We start from the raw sequence: 20,414 nt of genomic DNA, 5'->3' as shown, positions 1-20,414 counted from the left end.
ATGAATTAAAGAAGGCAGGGAGGACCTCCTCTCTTTTCATATAGTCCCTATATGAAAAATCCCTACTTTTCATGTAGTCCCTAAATAACTACACAACCCTTAATTTGTATGTAATTGGCCAAAATTTAGCCACATTTGGCTGTAAGGGAAGCTACCGAAAGGACCTATTTAGCTAGATGGCAATGTGCCCACTTAAGTATGTTTTGTGACAGTAAGAGAAATTGGTTTTCTCTTATAAAACAGTAAAGAATAGATTTGATGAGGCATTCATCCTTTCTCACTTCCAATATCCGTTTACCTACTTCAATCCTTTTCCATTCTCCTCAGATATATTCTAGGTCTCCATCCTTCATCCTAAAAGAAAATGAAACGCCTTTTGATTCTGGTCATTTCCTTCACTGCAACAAAAACAAAACAAAACAAAACGATCGCTCTCCTTTACAATTTACATTTCTTCTTTTCTGCTTATTTCCGATCACTAGTTACCATCCCACCTTTAGATCACACAGCTTCCTAACTAGTCTCCGTGTTTCTGAGACATTTAACAAATACATCTTTACCTCAAAGAGTCTTTCAATGTTATTACTATTTAACTGTACGAATAAGGGCAGGATGTTGAAAAAAAAAAAAAAGGTATTATAAACAATGCAAATGATTCCTTCGGTCACACCCATGACTACATTAAGACCTTTAGAACTGCCAAATAAGAGGATGGATGAAGTTGGAAAGAAGATGCAATTTTCCAGTTTTGTGTGAAACTGGCACGGGGCCCTCGGTCACTGCGGGTTCCGCCGCCGCCACGAAGGTCACTCCCTGCAGAAGGCCGGTGGATCAGTCCTCCACAGCAAACACCGCAGCGAACGCTAGAAGCCGTGGCTTTGAGAATTTCTAGGTCCGTGGGCCGGAGACTGGCACGAGAGTCTCGCTAGTTCCGGAATCCTCGCGGGAAAGGCTAGCAAGTCGCTTCTTTGACGCACTTCCGGGGCGCCGGAACCGAGGTGGCCGCGAGCCGGGAAGATGGTGGTAACCAGGTCCGGACGGCCTCAGGCCACGATCCAAGCCACGTTGGCTGAAGACTCCCAGCAGAAGGTAGGGGTCGCAGCGTGCCGTCATTTCTGCCCGCCGCTTCGCAGAACGGCGCTTGGGTGGTAGGGCGGCGCGCAGGCCCGGCGGAGCAGCGTGAGGACGAGCGGCGGGAAGGGCCCCAGCCGGTCGCACGCTGCCCTGTTTCAGGCCCGTTGCCAAGCCCGTAGCTACCTCTTCGGTCCTCGCTGTGATCTTTTAAGGCAGTCCTCAGCAGGGAACAGAGAAGTCAGGTAACTTGCTTCGGGCAGTACACCTCCGTAATGCAGGTGCACGGCTGCGGCCTTTTAACCTGTTAGCACAGTACGAAGGAGGATTAATTTCGGCAACCAAATACGAGTCTGATGAGGGTGAAAAGAAGGTGACCGTTTTCACGTGGGGGAGCTGGTAATGGCCTCAGCACTTTATTTCGGCGTGGGGGAGAGCTTCAGTGACGCCGCCTGGTGGCTGTTAGTGGCGCTAGTGGTCCGCTGGTCTGATTGTGCGGCCAAGGGAATGGAGCGTTAATTCCTTTAGGTACGTGAAGGTAAGGGAGACTGATTCCACTGGTGTGTGTGTGTGTTCCTAAACACATCTGTGCTCAGAGTTAGTATTTCCCTTCTTCTCTCTTCTCCTGTGTGTGTGTGTGTGTCGGAATGCAGGTCCACCAAGCATATTTGGCATTTGATAACTCAGTGCAGAAAATTTTCAATTACTTGTTTTGTCCCTAAAGTTAGATCTAGGTCTTGGGGAGGAGACTGAGGCAGGGTCCTCCAAATGTAGAGTCAGATCCAATGTGTTTTTTATTTTTACTTTCTAAAATCATGGGTACTCGTTGTTATGAGGAAGGGTCCTGCAAATGCAGGGGCAGATCCAGTATTTAAGTTGATTTTTTTTTTCTTTAATTGTGGGTGGTGGTGGTGGTTGTCTTTGTATTAATCTCACTGGAGTTTTTTAGTGCCCTCTTAAAATTTGCTCCTGAGAGGAGTATTTCACTCGCTTTGCCCTAATTCCAGCCCTACCTAAATGACAGTGTATTTGTTCTGACTTCCAGAATTCTGCTAAAAGAATTCAGGCACATCCAAAAAGCAGGAAAGAATCTCCACCTGTTGACCCAACTACTGCTGAATCACAAACCACGAGGAAACAAAGTCCAGTCCCTAGAACTCCTAAAAGCAGAAAGAGGAAGAGCGGAACTACAGTCTCATTACCAGAGATAAACAAGCCGTATACTGATGGAGAGACCTCTGAGGCAGAGTCAGATTGTTCTTCTGTGTCTGAGCTCCAGGATCCCATCTTAAGAGTAACTAGGAGACGGCAGATCTTGGTTGCATGCACCCCGGTGTCTAGTGTTAGGAAAAGGCTGAAAATAACTCCAATAAATCAGTCTCATGCTGAAGAAGACGATGACTCTGAAGCTGAATCACATGTCTCAGGTATTTCTAGAATTGTGCCGCCCACATTAATAACTACAAGAACTAGAAGAAGTAAGGCTAAATCCCTAAGTGAGCCAAACCAAGAATTATATGCAGAAATTATTTCTGATGCTGAATCATCATACTCAGACATTTCTTCATTTTCTGAAGTTACAACTATGAGAACAACAAGAAGTATGCAGAAGAAATTACAGTCACAAACTGAGGAGAAATATACTAACGTTGTACCAGAAACTGAAAAGCAGATTATAAATTTGCCAACGAATTCAGAGGATTCAGATACCAGACAAACAGCTTGTTTACTTGCAAGATCTCTTTCTCAGATAAATAAGCCAAATTTCTATAGTAATGAAACTTATAAAGACTTTGATGATTCCTTCCACAGAAATTCAGGGGGAAAAAAAGCAGTGCAAAAACGTCAACATTCTAATCTAAGAGAGGAAAAACAGGCCAGTGTTGTACCTCTCAAAGAAGTAACAAAACAAAATTGTAAGAATTTAGATGAAGAATCCAAAGGAATGGTAGAGGAGGAGAAAGAAAGAAATGAGAAAAATTCTCAGTTGGAGAGCCTTTCTGAACCTCAGGACACTGACATTCAGCAGTTAGTTTCTCAGAGGCAGTCAACCCCCCAAAATAACAAAACTACATCAGAGTCCTCACATCTGAACTGTGAGGCTATAATGAAATCGTTAGCTCAGACATTTGCAGTGGTAGAAGTGGACAGATGGAATGAAGAGAGAAAGAACACCATAAAAACAAGTGACCTGACAGAATTTGGTGGTGGTAGTGATGAAGAAGAAGAGTGCACGGTCAAAGGTATCCATGAAGACATGAATGACGAAAGGGATATAGATTTTGAGAGCGAAACCAAACTGTTCAAGTCTGAGCTCAACACATCTCTGGATAAAGGTGATTCTGTTTTATTAGTGCTCAGCAGTGATGAGAGCCAGCAGTCTGAAAACAGTGAGAACGAAGAGGACACTGTGTGTTTTGTTGAAAATAATGGTCAAAAGGAGTCATTAAATGGAGACTCAGAAAATATGTCTTGTGACAACCCATTGTTTGTAATCGACACAACTCCCGGACTGAGTACTGATAAACATTTTTACCTGGATGAGGGAGACAAGGCAAGTGAGGTTGCCACTGAGGAAGAAGAGGGGGAAGAAGATGAAAAAAGTGAAGAACCATCAGACCTTGACAGAAATAAAGATGATGACTTTAGTGATGAAGACGACTTATTAAATAGCACAAAGTCTAAACTGTAAGTTTTACCTTTATTTTTAAAAGTAGGTTTTTGATACATACTTCAAGTGGCTAATTTACCATAAAAATATAAAAGAAATCAAGGGAATTGAGAAAATTACTGTCTCATGTTCTTCTTCTTTCTTTTAATGTTTGTTTATTTTTGAGAGAGCATGAGCGGGGAAGGGGGTGGGGGGGGGGGAGGATCTGAAGCAGGCTCTGCCCTAACAGCAGGGAGCCAGATGTGGGGCTCCAACTCACAGACTGTGAGATTATGACCTGAGCACAAGTCAGCCACTTACCGGACTGAGCCACCCAGGAGCCCCTGCCTCAGGTTCTTTATGAAAGAGCTCTTTTATCCCCCATTTCCCTGGTCTCTGTGTGTGCCTTTGTTAGTCGTATTTCTCCCACCAGTGACCTATTAGAAATCTATTAAAGATTTTCCTACATGATAGTTAAGAACAACATGAAAGGAAAGGAACTTTTTTTTTTTTCTTTTCCTCCATGCGGATCATAGACAAGTTGAAAAATAGAGAAAAGCTGGAGGAAAAATAATCACCTATAATCTGTCACCCATTGAAAAGTACCAATGTTTGGGGCTATTTCTTTAGTTTCTTTTGTTTTCTCTTTTAAATTTGTTTTTCTAGGCACAGGTCCCTGGTGGCAGTGTATCCACTGGAAATACAGACATCCTTGGTAAGGGCCTATACATTAATGGATGCCCAGTCTTCACTCTAAACCAATGAAATAAACCTCTGAGGCTAGCCGCAGGCATATTTATTATTTTTTAAAGTCACTCTCCTCCAGGATAATTCTGATGTACCTTTAGGGTTGAGAATCACTGCCAAACCACTACAGTAGTGATTTCACTTTCCAGTAGAGATTGATCAAAGCTTTCAACTGCTGTTTATATGAATAATTAGGTAAGAAAGTAACTTTAAGTCCAAATGTATTTGCTTATAAACAGGACCTTTCAGTAATATAAAAGTAGAAATTCTTATTACATAAATATAGCAGGAGCCCAGACCCAACTGTAGAAGATTCCGATTTGGTAGATCCTGGAATATGACTTCTATATTTTTAAAAACCTTCAGTGGGAAATACAGATACTCATTACTGTTTAAAACTCACTGATTTAGAAGCATTACCAAATGCCCTTAGTTACCCAGGAAAACGTTTTAAGTTTGGGTAACTTGGAAGTTCAAAACCTTTCTCATTGTTATTAGCGATGGCAGGTGTATATTTGTTAACTCACTGCCTGTGTATGAAGTTGAGCTAAACTGCCAGATGTATCTCTTCTTTTCTGTAATTCTTTTCTTTATAAAATTCCTTTATGAAGTACATTGGCATATTATGTGGTCTTAATCTTTAAGAAAATCTAGGAAATCAAAAAAACTTTTTTCATTCATTATTCATCCTAGAATGTTCTTCTAAATGGTTGTATTAGATTTAAAACATGTATTCAGTTTTTCAGAATCCATTGTAAAAGTAAGATTTTTCTTTTTTTTGTAGGGGGAGAGGTCATTGGCAATAAAGGAGAGAAAGAAAAAGGTGATTTTAAAAATATAGTTTCGGGGCACCTAGTGGCTCAGTCGGTTAAGCATCTGACTTCAGCTCAGGTCATGATCCTCACGGTTTGTTAGTTCGAGCCCCGCGTTGGGTTGTGTACTGACAGCACAGAGCCTGCTTGGGATTCTCTCTCTCCCTCTCTCTCTGCGACCCCCTCCCCCACTCACTCACACACTCTCTCAAAAAAAGTTTTAAAAAAACAATAAAAATAAAAATACAGTCTCAGTTGTTTCCATTTTTATTTGATTACTTGATCTTTAAGTGATTGTTTCTCTTTCAGTCTGAAGTTGACAAGCAGCAGCATAGACCCTGGTATGAGTATCAAGCAGTTGGGTGGTTTGTATATTAATTTCAATGCAGACAAACTACAGTCAAACAAGAGAACCCTAACACAGATCAAGGAGAAAAAGAAAGACACGGTAAGTTACACGGAGTGTCCTGTTGGTTTTCACAGAACTATGCAGTCACTTCTAGAAATTATTAGTCCTTGATAAGAGACTAATTTTCCTGCGGGAAAACCACATTAGCCTACTGTGCTCCTTTTCCCTCCCTCAAAGTCCTAGCTATAAAAGATGACATTTGAAAAATAATACAGGATCAGCATTCCTCTTCTTGCACCTACCAGTTATCCCAGGGGTTGTGTTTTATTCTCTTTTCCTGCTATATTTTTAGTTCTTAACTGTCCTGGATGCTGTTGAGAATCTGAAAACTGGGTGCCCACTCCCCCCATCAGGAAAAATACATACCTGCATGTAGACCTAAAATTATACATATAATTGCAGAAGGAAATCCCAGGTAGGCAACCTCACCCAAACCCTCCTCTTTCATCACAACCGTGCATGGCTTCCCCAAATCTGTATTTTCTAGCCTTGCTGTCCCTTCAGGTCTGTTGTGCCTGTTGTGTCTAAATCCTGTTGTGCCTGTGGACTCTTTATTCAGATTTGCTCAGGCATTCGACCTCACTAATAGCCCTCCTTCTCTTTCTGGCTGGAACCAGCTCCTTCTTCAGTATTCTGTGTGCTGGTTAATGATGCCAAAATCTCTTTTCCTTTTGCAGTCAATCACTGAGCCTAAAGGATGCCGCTTCTTACATCCTTGTCCTCTGTTCCCTCCTTTTCACCCCACTGTCATTGGCTAGTGCAGGGCTTTGTTTTTTCATCTAGACTACTGCAGTGGTCTCTTTATTCTTTTCTTCGAGCCACCCTCCATACTTGTGCTAGATTTCTCTTTTTAAAAATACAAATCTGGCTCGGTTGGAAGTTGTATATGTGGTATACCACTCTTGATCTCCATGTTGTGAGTACAAGCCCCATATTGGGTGTAGAGTTTACTTAAAAAAACACACAAACACAAATCTAACCATGAAATTCTCCTGTTTAAGTCCTTCAGTGGTTCTTCAAAACAAGGTGCTTCTGTTCCTTCAGCTGTGTTCACATGCTGTGTTTCCTGAACATGTTCTGCTCTTTCCAAAGCCAGTGCAGAGTTCATAGACCACTGCCTTTGGGAGACATTCTCCAACTCTAGTCTTTTCCACCATCTCTGTGCTTCTGCAACACCCAATATAGAGTTGACTCATTATTGATCATATAATGTAATTGTTACTTTCCTGTCTTTTGGGTTTATGTTTCTAAAACAGGATTCCTCAACCTCAGCAATACTGGTCTTTTGTGCTAGTAACTCTTTGTTGTAGGAACGTGTCTGGTTCACTTTAGTATATGTAGCGGCATCCCTGGCCTCTACCCACTACTGGTCAGTGGCATCCACCCCCCAACCTCTCTCTACACGCATGCACACACACACACACACACTCACTCACTCGCTCACTCACTCACTCACACTATAGTACTTGATACACAACAAGCTCCTAACAATCTGCTAAATAAATGTCATGCTCTCATTTCTGAGTGAAAGGAAAGTCTAGACTGCTACTCTACTATCCAGAAACTCCTACGCCTGAACCTGAATTGAGGATTTCTGAATTGATTAATTTCAAATATTATTGACCAAATTAATATTTCTGTGAACTATTTTGAGGGCTCAGGAGCAGTCTTCTTTAGTTCTTACACTATGGGAGAGGACTAATTACCCTGAAGCACTTTTTAGTAACATAAATAGTATTATGACAATATTTGTTTATCGTATGCAAACAAAAAATGCAGAAGAACCTCTGAAAAAGAACCCCCAAAAGTACAGGCATCTCCCACAGAAGACTTGTATATAACTAATAAATACACAAAAAGATGATCAACAGCAAATGGAAACAGCCATAAGGCACCACTAACGACACACAAAAACACCAAGTGTTGGTAGCAATGTAAAGAAAAAGGCACTGATTAACCGTTGGTAGGATTTAACCTTACTTGAATACAAGGCAATTTAGCAGTACCTGTCAAAACTTAGAATCTTACAGAAATAATCATATGTGTGTAGAGATGATGTTTATAGTGTTTAAGTGGGAAAAGGTTTGATGGACACTTAAATATTGGAAGAAAAATTATAGTGCGTAACAGCTATTAAAAAGTATGAAGTTGATCTATGTGTGAATTGATGTTAAAAGAGTGTCTGAGATATGTTGTTGAATTGTACAAAGCAGATTTATCGAGAGGATGATTTCGTTGATATAAAAAAGTGGGTGTTGTTTAATCAGATTTATATCACTGTACTTAATATCAACTCCTCAGATCAGAGGAAGCTGTTTTACCAACATCAAAAGAACTTACTAAAGGCTAGGGTTTTTTTGCTTGTTTTTTTCAGAGATTTCAAGAGCTGTTATGGGATTTTTCTTGTTGACTTTATTTTCCAGTTTGGTGCAAGTGGCTGGTTGCAAATCCATGAAAACAAGTTAGACAAATTAATGTAAATCTGATGTGTGCTGATTTAGTTTAGAAAAAGAAATTTAAGATGAAGTTTCCTAAAATAATCCTTCAGTTTGCTTTCTAAAGCATTTTTATTGTAATAGAATTTACAAACTTAAGGACTGAAACAACTTTGCAGTAGTATGGTTATATATAAAGAGGGCTAATATATTTGGAGTAGTCTTCAGTGTGGGAGATGTTTTGCTTAGAAGGTAAAAGATGTTGGAAAAGATTATATGATATTCTGATATTTTTAAAACCAATTTAATATTTTTGCAGCTTTTGCAGAAAACCATCATTACTCCTGATTTTGAAAAAAACTACTGTGTCCCACCGTATAGTGAATCAAAGTATCAACTTCAGAAAAAACGCAGAGTAAGTATAGTGGCTCTCATTATTTAGAATGTTTAGGTGCGTTTGACTATATATATTCAGCTTATACACCATGGTTGTGTAACTTAAAGATATGTATTTTTGGGGCACCTGGCTGGCTCAGTCAGTAAAGCACGTGACTCTTGATCTCAGGGTTGTGAGTTCTAGCCCCATAATGGGTGTAGAGATTATGTAAGAAAAATAAAATCTTAAAAAAAAATGTATTTGCAAAGAAAGTTGTCACAAAAATTTAAGGGCCCATAAAATACAGTTTCATAAACACGTTTTATATAGATTTTCACTTGGTGAAAATCTTTTTTTCCCCTTCCTTAGACAGCCAGCATATAAGGTTACTGTCCACACCTCTTGGTTTATAGGTACTGTTCACAAAGAGTTAAGAGCTCTGTTGTAAGCTGTCGTAGGGAACTTAATGTAAAAAAAAACCCAGGTCTCTGTAGTCTGCCCACTGAGAGGGTAGGAAACTATTTACTTTTAATTTTTTTCAAGTTTATATTAGAGAAAGAGAGAGAGAGTGCACAAACAGAGGGGAGGTGCAGAGAGAGATGGAGACAGAATCTGAAGCAGGTATCCGAGCTGTCAGCGCAAAGCCCGACACAGGGCTTAAACTCACAAGCCGTGAGATCATGACCTGAGGTGAAATCAGATGCTCAACCGACTAAGCCACCCAGGCACCCCTAACAAACTAGTTTCTTTTGTAAAAATACGGGATTGTTTCCATCTGCCATTTCAACTAATAAGGGTAAAGTTATCAAGGGAGCTTGAAGGAAATTTGAGGCTGTTCCCTGGTAATGTCTCAGCACTAAGATGGAGCATTACGGGCATGTGGTAGACACTCCATAATGTTGTATGAATGAAAAATAAAATTAGGTAAATAACTTGCTGGGAGTTTCTCAAAGAATAGAATCCTTTTTTTTTTTTTTTTTTTTTTTTTTTTAATTTTAGAAATAACATAAATTTCTGGACTGGTCAGACTAAGTGACTTTGAGTCACCTGGGTGACTGAATAAAAATGTTAATGTTAACATACAAGCTCCAGAAGTGAAAATGTTTTTATACACTATCTCTTGTGTAGGCCAGATTACAGAATAAAGATTAAAGGTGTGGGTTATTCTCCGGCAAATCAGCAATTCTTACTAAGACACAAAATAAATTTTAAGGAACCCTCATTTATGAAACTGATAATACTGTGCCTAATTTACCAAAGTAAACACTTGTGATTCAATTTCTTTTATGAAAGGTGAATCTGAGGACTAATATATTCTGTAAAGTAACCTCTTTTGTTTTTAATTCATGAAATTCTCTATATATAATTTTGGAGGGAATGAGGTATAGTTTATACACTGCTTATTAAGGTCAGAATTTTCAGTTTAATTGTTCTTGAAATCTGAATTTCAGAAAGAACGACAAAAATCAGCGGGTGATGGCTGGTTTGGTATGAAAGCTCCAGAATTGACAGATGAACTTAAAAATGATCTCAAAACACTGAAGATGAGAGCTAGCATGGACCCAAAAAGGTTTTACAAGAAAAATGATAGGGATGGCTTCCCCAAGTACTTCCAGGTATGAAACAACAATGGTGGTGGTGATGTTCTGTGGATTTTAGTTTGGAGAGCACTATAGTATTCTTTCTGTTTACTCTTAACACAGATGAATATTTATGACGCACATCTGCTTAGGCTGTGTAATAATGGCCAGAACCCAGTTGGCCACCAACTTGTAATGGCGTTCTCCATAGAGAGAAGGTGTTGCAAATGGTAACTAAGTTGCCAGGTCATACCTCTAAAAGTTACGGCACCTCTAAGTTGATTAGCCTAACAGCAAGAATCCTTACAAGATGGAGGAGGACATAGGGAATCATTTGCACCAAACTCCACTTCTCCAGGTAGAGGGTCATCTCCAGGCAAATGCTGAAAATAAGTTAAAAGTTGGTTTTCAAAGTGTTTGCAGATGCAAATCCAGTTGATTCACCCTCTGGTAGCTGTCAACTTTATTCTGTTCTTGTTGATTACCTTGTCAGTCATCTGAATTACTATAGTAGTCCTTCTTCTCCAGGTCTGCTCTCCCTTATAGTCTATCCTTTACATTGTAGCCAGTCATCTATTCTTTACAAAAAAAAAAAAAAAAAAAAAAAAAGGCAGTCTGCTCACGATACATCTCTGCTCAGTGATATCACAGGTATCATGCAATGATACCTTCGATGTTTCTTTATGACATAGAGGGTGGAGTCTATACAGTCTGCACTCCAACTGGCTAACTAGCCCTTCTTTTGTCACATAGCCCTCTTAAGCTTCAACACACTCAGCCACTGTCTTTTCAGAATATACACAGACTGGTCTTGGCATTCCGACTTTGCATGATGTACTTAGCTCTGCTATGTTTGCTTGGTGAAATTTTGCCCATACGAATCTAAGCTAAAATGTCATCCTTGTGAAACGCTGACTTCCATTAGGTGGAAGTGGTCACTTATCTTTTCATGGCATCTGCAGTGTTTTGTTCAGCATAATATGTTATGCTTTAATCTTTTAGTTACCTGTCTATGGATTTTCCTTAAGACTGTGGGCTCTTTGCTGGCAGGAGCCAGATGTTGTCTTTGTTTCCCAAACACTTAGCACAGTATTTGGCACATAGTAGACACTGTAAGTTTTACTTGGTTGAATGTATGAACAGAGTGGTTACTAAGAAGGTAGCATTTATGATAACGTATGAGATCAAATAAGCGTGTAGTAGAATTTATGTGTCAGTTATATTGAGAAACTAAAACGTAAAAGAATTTAAATTCTCTGTCCCACTTTTCTAGTTACACTGTTCATCAAGAGTTTGCTGTACTGCCTAGCACTAAATTACATAAAAGGATTTTTGACTTTACTATAAATTCTATTGAAATGTCATTAGTAGGACTCAATGCCAATTGAATAAGTGACTTCTTTCTGCTTTAAAAAAATGGCAAAACTAACTTTAATATCAGTTCAATTTAAGTTGGGTTTTCCTTTCCTTTCTATAAATACAGTTTGTTAGAGCTACCCTGAAATATGAAGGCAACTTAGCATTCAAGTATTACATGACTTGTTTCAATCATTTGCTCATAGATTGGAACCATTGTTGACAATCCAGCTGACTTCTATCATTCCCGAATTCCCAAAAAACAAAGGAAGAGAACTATTGTGGAAGAACTGCTGGCTGATTCTGAGTTCAGAAGGTAAAGGAATTTATGTTTCATTTTGAATTACATATGCTTTCCTTTCGAACATACATAAACTTTTAAATTTCAGGTAATTTTTAAATGCTTTAGCATGGCAGCACTATTTACATTTTGGATGAGATAACTGTTTATTAGGGGGAACTGTCCTGTGCATTATAGAATGTTTAACAGCATCCCTGGTGTCTGCCCACTATAAGCCAGTAGCACTCCATTCCCAATATGTGACAGAAATGACTACTGACATTTTCAGATGTCCCCTGTGGGGCATAAGCAGTTTCCAGTTTAGAACTACTGCTTTACATGGAAGCTCGTAAATATTTGACTGGCTAGAGGAGACTGAACCTGTGAAGGAGACTGGGAAAGAATGGCCAACGGACATTAAGACAACCAGGATGGCATAGTGTCATAGCAGGCAGGAAAGAGAGTGTTACAAGCAGATATAAACTGGAGGGAATGGTGAACAGGAATAAATGCTGCAGAGAGATCAAATAAGAACTAAAAACTTCCTTTGGATTTACGTGGGGGTCACAGCATTCTTGCCAGGAGTTTTAGGGGAGTGATGGGGAGGAAACTGGATTGGAGAGAGTTGGAGACATGGAGACAATTCTTTGAAGTTTGTGAAGTGGAAGTGGAGTTGGAGGATTTTTTTAAGATGGGAGCAATTGGGAGTATGTTTAAATGTCCTTAAAGCAGCTATGTGTGTATTCTAGGAGATTTAAAAGCATACCTCATACAGAAACCCTTGTTGAACTTCCAGATTGGTTTAATAGCAAAAGCGAAAAGGTCTGTCAAAGGGTTTTAAAAACTTTGTCAGCATGGAAAACAAATTAAACCCAAGTGTTACATAACCTAATTAGTCTGGGTAATGGTAAAAATTTTAGAAATAAGCAATGCTCTTTTCTCACTACTCTCTCCTTGGGAGTTTCATCCCCCATAGGGCGTCAGTTATAATTTATATACTGCTGGCTTCCAAATGTATTATGTGTAGTCCGGATCTCTCCTGAGTCCATACCCACATAGCCATCTGCTGCCTCGGGAGCATCCAGTGGATATCTCACAAGCACCTCTAAGGGCTAACTTGGTCTTTCCTGACCCCACCCTTGCAATACAGTCTGATCCTTTCCCAGTGCTCTGTACCTCATCACTGAACAGCATCACCATCCATCCGTTAGCACTTCCTTTAATCCCACATTCAGACTGTCTCTCCTATTCTATCTCAAGCCTGTCGTTTTCTCTCCATCCCCACAGAGGTGTGGTGCAAGCTGATTCTTTGCTTACTAAGTGTGATCCATATGTTCTGGTTAAAAATTGGCCTGTATTTTGTAATCTCGATGCTAGGAATCTCAGAAATCACAGCAGTGTTGATAGTGCTTTCACTAAAAAGTAATAGCATGAGGAAGATGGCAGTAAACTAGAAATTTCGTAGAATGAAACTCATAAAATTGCAGGTTAGAGGTAGTCTTACAGTTCATTGTTCCTATACTTCAGTCACTGAGTACCATTTTCATGTTTGCATCATCTGCATGTTGCCTGCTTTTATTTTAAAGGGAAACTTGAGGGGCCCCTGGGTGCACAGTCGGTTAAGCATCCAGCTCTTGACTTTGGCTCAGGTCATGATCTCACGGTTCATGAAAGCCCCACATCAGGCTCTGCGCTGACACTGGCACCTGCTTAGGATTTTCTTTCTGCCCCTCCCCTGCTGGCATGCGCTCGCTCGCGCGCTCTCTCTCTCTCTCTCTCTCAGAATAAATAAACTTAAAAATTTTTAAGAAAAAAATAAAAGGGAACTTTATATTGCCTACTATAAATGGGTTAGTTGGCTTATAATTTTTGTAATGTACCTGAAGATAAATACATTGCTTTAAGTGAATATTGTCTGTCACCTAAATTTATGTATCACACTATGTGAAACACTCTACTAGCCCATGGAATGTTTTAATTCTTTCTACAACATTCTCCTTAAGAGGTTTCTGGCCTCTGAATACTTTAGGATAGGGAACTTAACATTTTTAATGTGTCATATGTTCCATTAGTAGGAATGTCTTGGAACAGAAGAAGTAAGTGTGATATACAGAAGGAAATGTGATTTTCAGCGTTGTATGTGGTTTTTGGTTTTGTTGAGGCATAGTTGATATACAGTGTTTTATTAGTTTCAGGTGTACAATGTAGTGATTTGACAATTCTGTACATTACAAAATGCTCATCACTATAAGGGTAGTTATCATCTCACCATACATTTTTGTAATTTTGACTATATTCTCTGCTGTGCTTTCCATCTCCATGACTTATTTTACAACTGGAAGTCTGTGCCTCTTTATCCTCTTTACCTACTTCACCCATTCCCCCACCAGCCTCCCTTTGGCAACCATCAGTTTATTATCTGTCTCTCTCTCTGAGGAACCCCCATACTGTTTTCCATAGTGGTTGCACCAAATTACATCCCACCAACCAAGCCCAAGGGTTCCCTTTTCTCTATATCCTCACCAACACTTGTTACTTCTTTTTGATAATAGCCATTCTGACTAGTATTTGAGAGTCTGTTTTTTGTTTGTTAGATTGCACATATAAGTGAAATCCTACAGTGTTCGTCTTTCTCTTTGACTTATTTCATTCAGCATAATATCCTCTAGGTCTATCCATGTTGTCATGAATGGCAAGATTTCATTTGTTTATGTAGCTCAATAATATTCCATTATGTGTCTGTGTCTAACACCATCTTTATTCATCATCTGTCCTTGGAACACTTGGGTTGCTTCCATATCTTGGCTATTGTAAATAATGTTGCAATAAACATGGGGGGGGTGGGGTACATATATCTCTCCAAGTTTGAGGTTTTGTTTTATTTGGGTAAATACCCGCTAGTGGAATTACTGAGTCATATGGTATTTCTATTTTAAATGTTTTGAGGTACCTCCATGGTGTTCTCAACAGCGGTTGCACCAATTTCTATTCCTACCAACAGTGCACGAAGGTTCCCTTTTCTCCAAATCCTTGCCAACATTTGTTGCTTCTTGTATTTTTGATACTAGCCAATCTGACTGGTATGATATGATGTCTCACTGTGGTTTTGATTTGATTTTGCCTGGTAATTAGTGATGTTGAGCATCTTTTCATGTGTATTGCCCTTCTGTATGTCTTCTTTGGGAGAATGTTATGGTCCCTTTGCCCATTTTTTAATCAGATTGGTTTTTTTGGTCTGAATTGTGGAAGTTACGTATTTTGAATACTAACTCCTTATCAGATACCATTTCCACATAAATCTTCCATTCAGTAGGTTGTCTCTTTTTGTTTTGTTGGTTTCCTTTGCTTTGCAAAAGTTTTTTATTTGGGTGTAGTCCCACTTGTTTATTTTTGCTTTTGTTTTCCCTTGCCTGAGAAGACCTATCCATAAATATGTTGCTAAGACTTATGTCCTAAGGTATTACTGTCTATGTTTTCTTCTAGGAGTTTTATGGTTATAGGTCTCATATTTAGTTCTTTAATCCATTTTGAGTTTATTTTTGTGTATGGAATAACAAAGTGGACTAGTTTCATTCTTTTGCATGTAGCTATCCAGGTTTCCCAATTATTAAAAAGACTTTTTCTCCATTGTATATTCTTGCCTCCTTTGTCCTAGATTAACTGACCGTGTAAGTGTGTGTTTATTTTCTGGGTTCCCTATTCTCTTCCATTGATCTGTGTCTGTTTTTGTGCCAGTACCTTACTGTTTTGATTACTATAGCTTTGTAGTATATCTTGAAATCTGGGATTATGATACCTCCAGCTTTGTTCTTCTTTCTAAAGATAGCCTTGGCTATTTGATGTCTTTTGTGGTTCCATACAAATTCTAGGTTTATTTGTTCTAGCTCTTCAAGAAATGCTGTTGGTATTTTAACAGGGATTGTACTGATTCTGTATATTATGTTGGGTGCTATGGACATTTTACAAATATTAATTCTTCCAGTACATGAGTGTGATACATCTTTCCATTTGTGTTGTCTTCAGTTTTTTTCATCAGTGTCTTAAAGCTTTCAGCATATAGGTCGTTTCAATCTCCTTGGTTACATTTATTCCTAGGTATTTTCTTTCTGGTACAATTGTAAATGGTATTGTTTTCTTCTCTTTTTGCTACTTCATTATTTGTGTTCAGAAATGCAACTTCCATATTAATTTTGTATTCTACAGCTTTACTGAATTTATTTATTCTGATTATTTTTTGTTAGTGTCTTTGTTAGTGTTTTGTTAGTATCTAGGGTTAAACACTTTGTTAGTGTTTTGTTAGTGTCTAGGGTTTTCTATATGTATGTCAGGTCATCTAAGTAGTGACAGTTTTACTTTTTCCTTACCAATTTGGATACCTTGTATTTCTTTTCTGTAATTGCTGCAGCTAGGACTTCTGGTACTATATTGAATAAAACTAGTGAGAGTGGACATCCTTGTTTTGTTCCTAATCTTAGAAGGAAAGCTCTTAAAGTTTTTCTCCATTGAGTATGATGTTAGTTGTGAGTTTTTCATATATGGCCTTTATTTTGTTGAGGTAGGTTTCCTCTAAACCCACTTTGTTGAGAGTTTTTAAATCATAAATGGATGTTGTATTTGGTCACCTACTGAGATGATCATGTGGTTTTTATCCTTTTTCCTACTAATGCACCACATTGATTTGCAAATATTGTACTGCCCTTGAATCTGAGGATTAAATCCCATTTGATGGTGGTAAATGATTTCTTTTAACATTGTTGGATTTGGTTTGCTAATATTTTGTTGAGGATTTTTACATTTCTGTTCATGAGGCATATAGTGTTTTGGGTTTTTTTTTTGTTTTTGTGGTGTCTTTGTCTGGCTTCAGTATCAGGAAAATGCCTTACAGATTGAATTTGGAAGTTTTTCCTTCCTTTTCTATTTTTTGGAATAGTTTGAGAAGAATAGATGTTAACTGTTCTTTAAATGTTTGATAGTATTCAGCTGTGAATCCATCTGATCTTGAACTTTGTTGAGAGTCTGGAGTACTGTTTCAGTTTTGTTACTAGTAATAGGTCTGTTCAAATTTCCTATTTCTGATTCAGTTATGGAAGATTTTATGTTTCTAGCAGTTTATCTTTTTTTTTTTTTTTTGGTTGTCCACAATTTGTTGGCATATACTTTTTTTATTTTAGTATTCTCTTATAATTCTTTGTATTTCTGTGGTATCTATTAATTCTCCTTCATTTCTGATTTTGAGTTCTCTTTTCTTGACGAGTCTGGCTTTTTTGTTTTTTTAGTCTCTGTTTCATTTATTTCCATTCTGATCTTTATTTCCATCCTACTAACTTTGGTCTTCGTTTGTTCTTTCCTAGTTCCCATAGGTGTAAGGTTACATTGTTTGAAGTATTTTTCTTGAGGTAGGCCTTTATCACAATAAAGTTCCCTCATAACTGCTTTTGCTGTGTCCCAAAGATTTTTGACCATTTTCATTTTTTATTTGTCTTCATGTATTTTTTTCCTCTTTGATTTCTTCATTGACCCATTGGTTGTTTAGTAGCATGTTGTTTAGCTTCCATGTGTTTGTTTTCTTATAATTCATTTTGTTTCACATCATTATCTTTAGAAAAGATGCTTGGTAAGATTTCAGTCGTAAATTTATTGAGACTTGTTTTATGAGCTAGCACATGACCTATCCTGGAGAATGTTCCATGTGGACTTGAAAAGAATGTGTATTCATGGGGCGCCTAGGTGGCTTAGTCAGTTGAGTGTCTGATTTCAGCCTAGGTCATGATCTCATGGTCTGTGAGTTCAAGCCCCGCATCGGTCTCTGAGCTAACAGCTCAGAGCCTGGAGCCTGCTTCTGATTCTGTGTCTCCCTCACTTTCTGCCCCTCCCCCACTCATGCTCTGTCTCTCTGTCTCTCTCTCTCTCTCTCTCTTCCTCAAAAATAAGTGAACATTAAAAAGTAAATAAAGAAAAGCATTTCAATAAATTACGTATTAAAAAAAAGAAAGGAATGTGTATTCTGTTGTTCCTGGGATGGACCGTTCTGTTAGGTCCATCTGATCCAGCGTGTTGTTTTAAAGCCATTGTTTTCTCCTTGATTTTCTATCTGGATGATCTATCTGTTGGTGTAAATGGGGTGTTAAAGTTCCCTACAATTACTGTATTACTGTCAGTTTCTCCCTTTATGTCTGTTAGTTTTTGCTTTATCTATTTAGGGGCTTCTATATTGAATGCATAGAAATTACAATAGTTATATCCTGTTGTTTGATCCCTTTATTATATAATGCCTTTCTGTGTCTCTTGCAACAGCCTTTATTTTTAGTCTATTTCATCTGATACAAGTATTGCTACCCTGCCCCCCCACCCCCCACCCCATTTCATTTGCACGGAATATCTCTTTCCATTCCTTCACTTTCAGGCTGAAGTGAGTCTCTTGTAGGCAGTATATAGAGGAGTCTTCTTTTTTTATTCAGTCATTCACCCTGTGTCTTTTGATTGGAACATTGAGGCCGTTTACATTTAAAGTAATTGCTGATAGGTTGTAATTATTTCCATTTTAATTGTTTGCTGGTGTTTTTATAGTTTTTCTCTGATCTTTCTTCTCTTGCTCTCTTCCCTTATGGTTTGATGGCTTTCTTTAGTATTATGCTTGGATTCCTTTCTCTTCATTTTTTGTGTATCTGTTACGGCTTTAGATTTGTGGTCATCATTGGATTCATATGTAACATCCCATGTGTACAGCAGTCTATATTACTTTAATGTCACTGAAGTTTGAACACATATGATTTTGTTTCATTTTTAATGTAATCTTACATTTGTTAGAATGTGTGTAAATTGTGGTGCTGACTTCTTGTGGGATTGAGTGAGCTGTAATATTGTAATGGGCTTCAATAGCTTCTGTTTTATTTTTTAAATGTTTATTTTTGAGAGAGCCTGTGCACAGGGGAGGGGCAGAGAGAGAGGGAGACCGAGAATCCCAAGCAGGCTCTACTCTGTCAGCACAGAGCCAGACACGGGGCTCCAACTCCCAACTCATGAACCATGAGATCATGACCTGATCCAAAACCAAGAGTCACACATCCAACTGAGTCACCCAGGTCCCCTCCCCTCTGCTTTTCTTAAAACTGTTAAATAGCTTCTGTTTTAAAGAGAGTATTAGCTAATCCTCAGCTTTAGTAATAACAGATTTATGTAACAGTGAAAGTGGTCTAGAACTTTCTGGCTAATTTTACAGGTTAGATAATTTTTACTTTTTCCTAATTAACTGTACTGATAAGCCCTTCTTTTGAACTTTTGTGTACTACATTTTATTAATATTTGACATAATGGCAATTAAAATTAAGAAACTGTAAAAATGTTTATTAATTCCTTTTAAAATAATATCCCATTACACATTAACAAAAACAAATATTTTCATGAACAAAACAAAAATAATTTAGTGCAGATCTCTTTAATGTCTGGCTTAAAGATAGATAGAGCCTCATATCTGCTTCTGCATTAGTCTATTTTTACATTTTCACCCTACAAAAAATGTTTAAAGCATTTGATACCATCTGATAACTGGATATAGTGCATGGGTGTCCAGTGGTTGAAAGTTTTCAAAAGCCCTCCCTTACAGTTGCCATTTTTTCCTCAATGGACTGCAGGCTCTATGAGGGTAGGGAATGTGGCTGTCTTGTTCACTGCTCAGTCTCCCAGCTCCAGGTACAGCTTCACATGGTGCAACTTAGTACAAATGTGATTAAACAGTGATAATGCAAAAAATGTTTTGAGGGTTAGAAGTTATACAGCCACCATTACATTAACTTCTAATGTCATACTTTAGAACTTAAAGGTTTGGTTTTCTTTTTAGATATAACCGAAGGAAGTACTCAGAGATCATGGCTGAAAAAGCAGCAAATGCAGCAGGAAAGAAGTTTCGAAAGAAGAAGAAATTTCGCAATTGAGATTCACCGAGCAAGCCACGTATTTTACATCTCTTTGTTTACTCAAGATGTTTTTGAGAACTAACACCATCACACAAATTAATATAGAATGGCCCTGTCTAAAAGAAGTTGACTTGAGGGAGAATCAATCACATACCCCTTGGGATAAAAACAAGCGTGTCTACAAAAGACCCACCCATCCTTAGACCCTTTGAGGGAGAAAAAGGAAAACATCAACCATTTTAAGATGATTAACATTTTTGTAAAGTTTTCGACACTTAGTTATTTAAAGAAAATTGAATTAAAAAACATTTAGAAAGTATAAAGTTTGTTAACATATACAAAAACTTTAAAATTCTATAATAAAGCTAAACAATACCGTGATTCACACGTAGGGGTGTGTGTGGGGGGGGGGTGTGGGGAGATGGTAGACAGGAAATGCCCATTTCCAAGTTTAGGTCCAGAAAATTGGTGAAGCTACAGTTGTTTCAAGTATAAAAGGCATAGTTGGAACCAAAGTATTTTTGGAGCAGTATGACTGAAAAGCTAAATGAAATTATAAAAAAAGTCTTAAAAAGGTAACAAAGACTTCCCAGAAAGTTTGGGTTAAAGGTAGAAGACACAGGAGAACTGTTTTCTTTCCCTAGCAACTAAAACGGGAAGAAAGATTAATTTTATCTAGATTGAGTGTTGTGTTTCAGGTGAACTAGGATTAAATCAGTATAATTTTAATTTGGCCAGGAATAATTTTAAAGTGGTTGCGTTTATCTCCTTCTCCAATGGCAGAA

The 20,414-nt window shown here is 38.2% G+C and overlaps 1 protein-coding gene and 1 long non-coding RNA gene across 3 annotated transcripts; one reads left to right on the top strand and one right to left on the bottom strand.

Moving 5' to 3' along the window:
• Positions 1–993: 993 nt before the first annotated feature.
• Positions 994–19,911, top strand: DNTTIP2 (deoxynucleotidyltransferase terminal interacting protein 2). 2 transcript variants are annotated; one of them, XM_007073417.3, is made up of 7 exons: positions 994–1,089; positions 2,117–3,759; positions 5,590–5,728; positions 8,444–8,539; positions 9,952–10,116; positions 11,643–11,752; positions 19,554–19,911. In XM_007073417.3, exons 1-7 carry the CDS (start codon positions 1,018–1,020, stop codon positions 19,645–19,647), a joined length of 2,319 nt encoding a protein of 772 aa, XP_007073479.2. In that variant the 5' UTR covers positions 994–1,017; the 3' UTR covers positions 19,648–19,911. The 2 variants fall into 2 exon arrangements, 1 of the variants encoding a protein (XP_007073479.2); XR_006221704.1 differs by lacking the exons at positions 9,952–10,116; positions 11,643–11,752; positions 19,554–19,911 and adding exons at positions 4,388–4,436; positions 5,253–5,291.
• On the bottom strand, positions 5,566–10,665 carry LOC122241524. Its single transcript, XR_006221705.1, has 3 exons — positions 10,334–10,665; positions 6,670–6,856; positions 5,566–5,695 (listed from the first exon to the last, which is right to left on the bottom strand). It is a non-coding gene; the product is annotated as an uncharacterized LOC122241524 (long non-coding RNA).
• Positions 19,912–20,414: the final 503 nt, after the last annotated feature.

This window comes from Panthera tigris, chromosome C1 (genome assembly GCF_018350195.1).
Source record: "Panthera tigris isolate Pti1 chromosome C1, P.tigris_Pti1_mat1.1, whole genome shotgun sequence".
NCBI classification, from domain to species: domain Eukaryota; kingdom Metazoa; phylum Chordata; class Mammalia; order Carnivora; family Felidae; genus Panthera; species Panthera tigris.
This window is presented reverse-complemented; position numbering and strand designations above follow the sequence as displayed.

What these genes read in the sequence shown, in the direction of transcription:
- DNTTIP2 (XM_007073417.3), top strand. Translation starts at nt 1,018, where the DNA reads ATGGTGGTAACCAGGTCCGGACGGCCTCAGGCCACGATCCAAGCCACG. An exon ending in CTGAAGACTCCCAGCAGAAG is followed by an intron (nt 1,090 to 2,116) that starts GTAGGGGTCGCA and finishes TCTGACTTCCAG; the next exon opens with AATTCTGCTAAAAGAATTCA. An exon ending in GCTGATTCTGAGTTCAGAAG is followed by an intron (nt 11,753 to 19,553) that starts GTAAAGGAATTT and finishes TTTTCTTTTTAG; the next exon opens with ATATAACCGAAGGAAGTACT.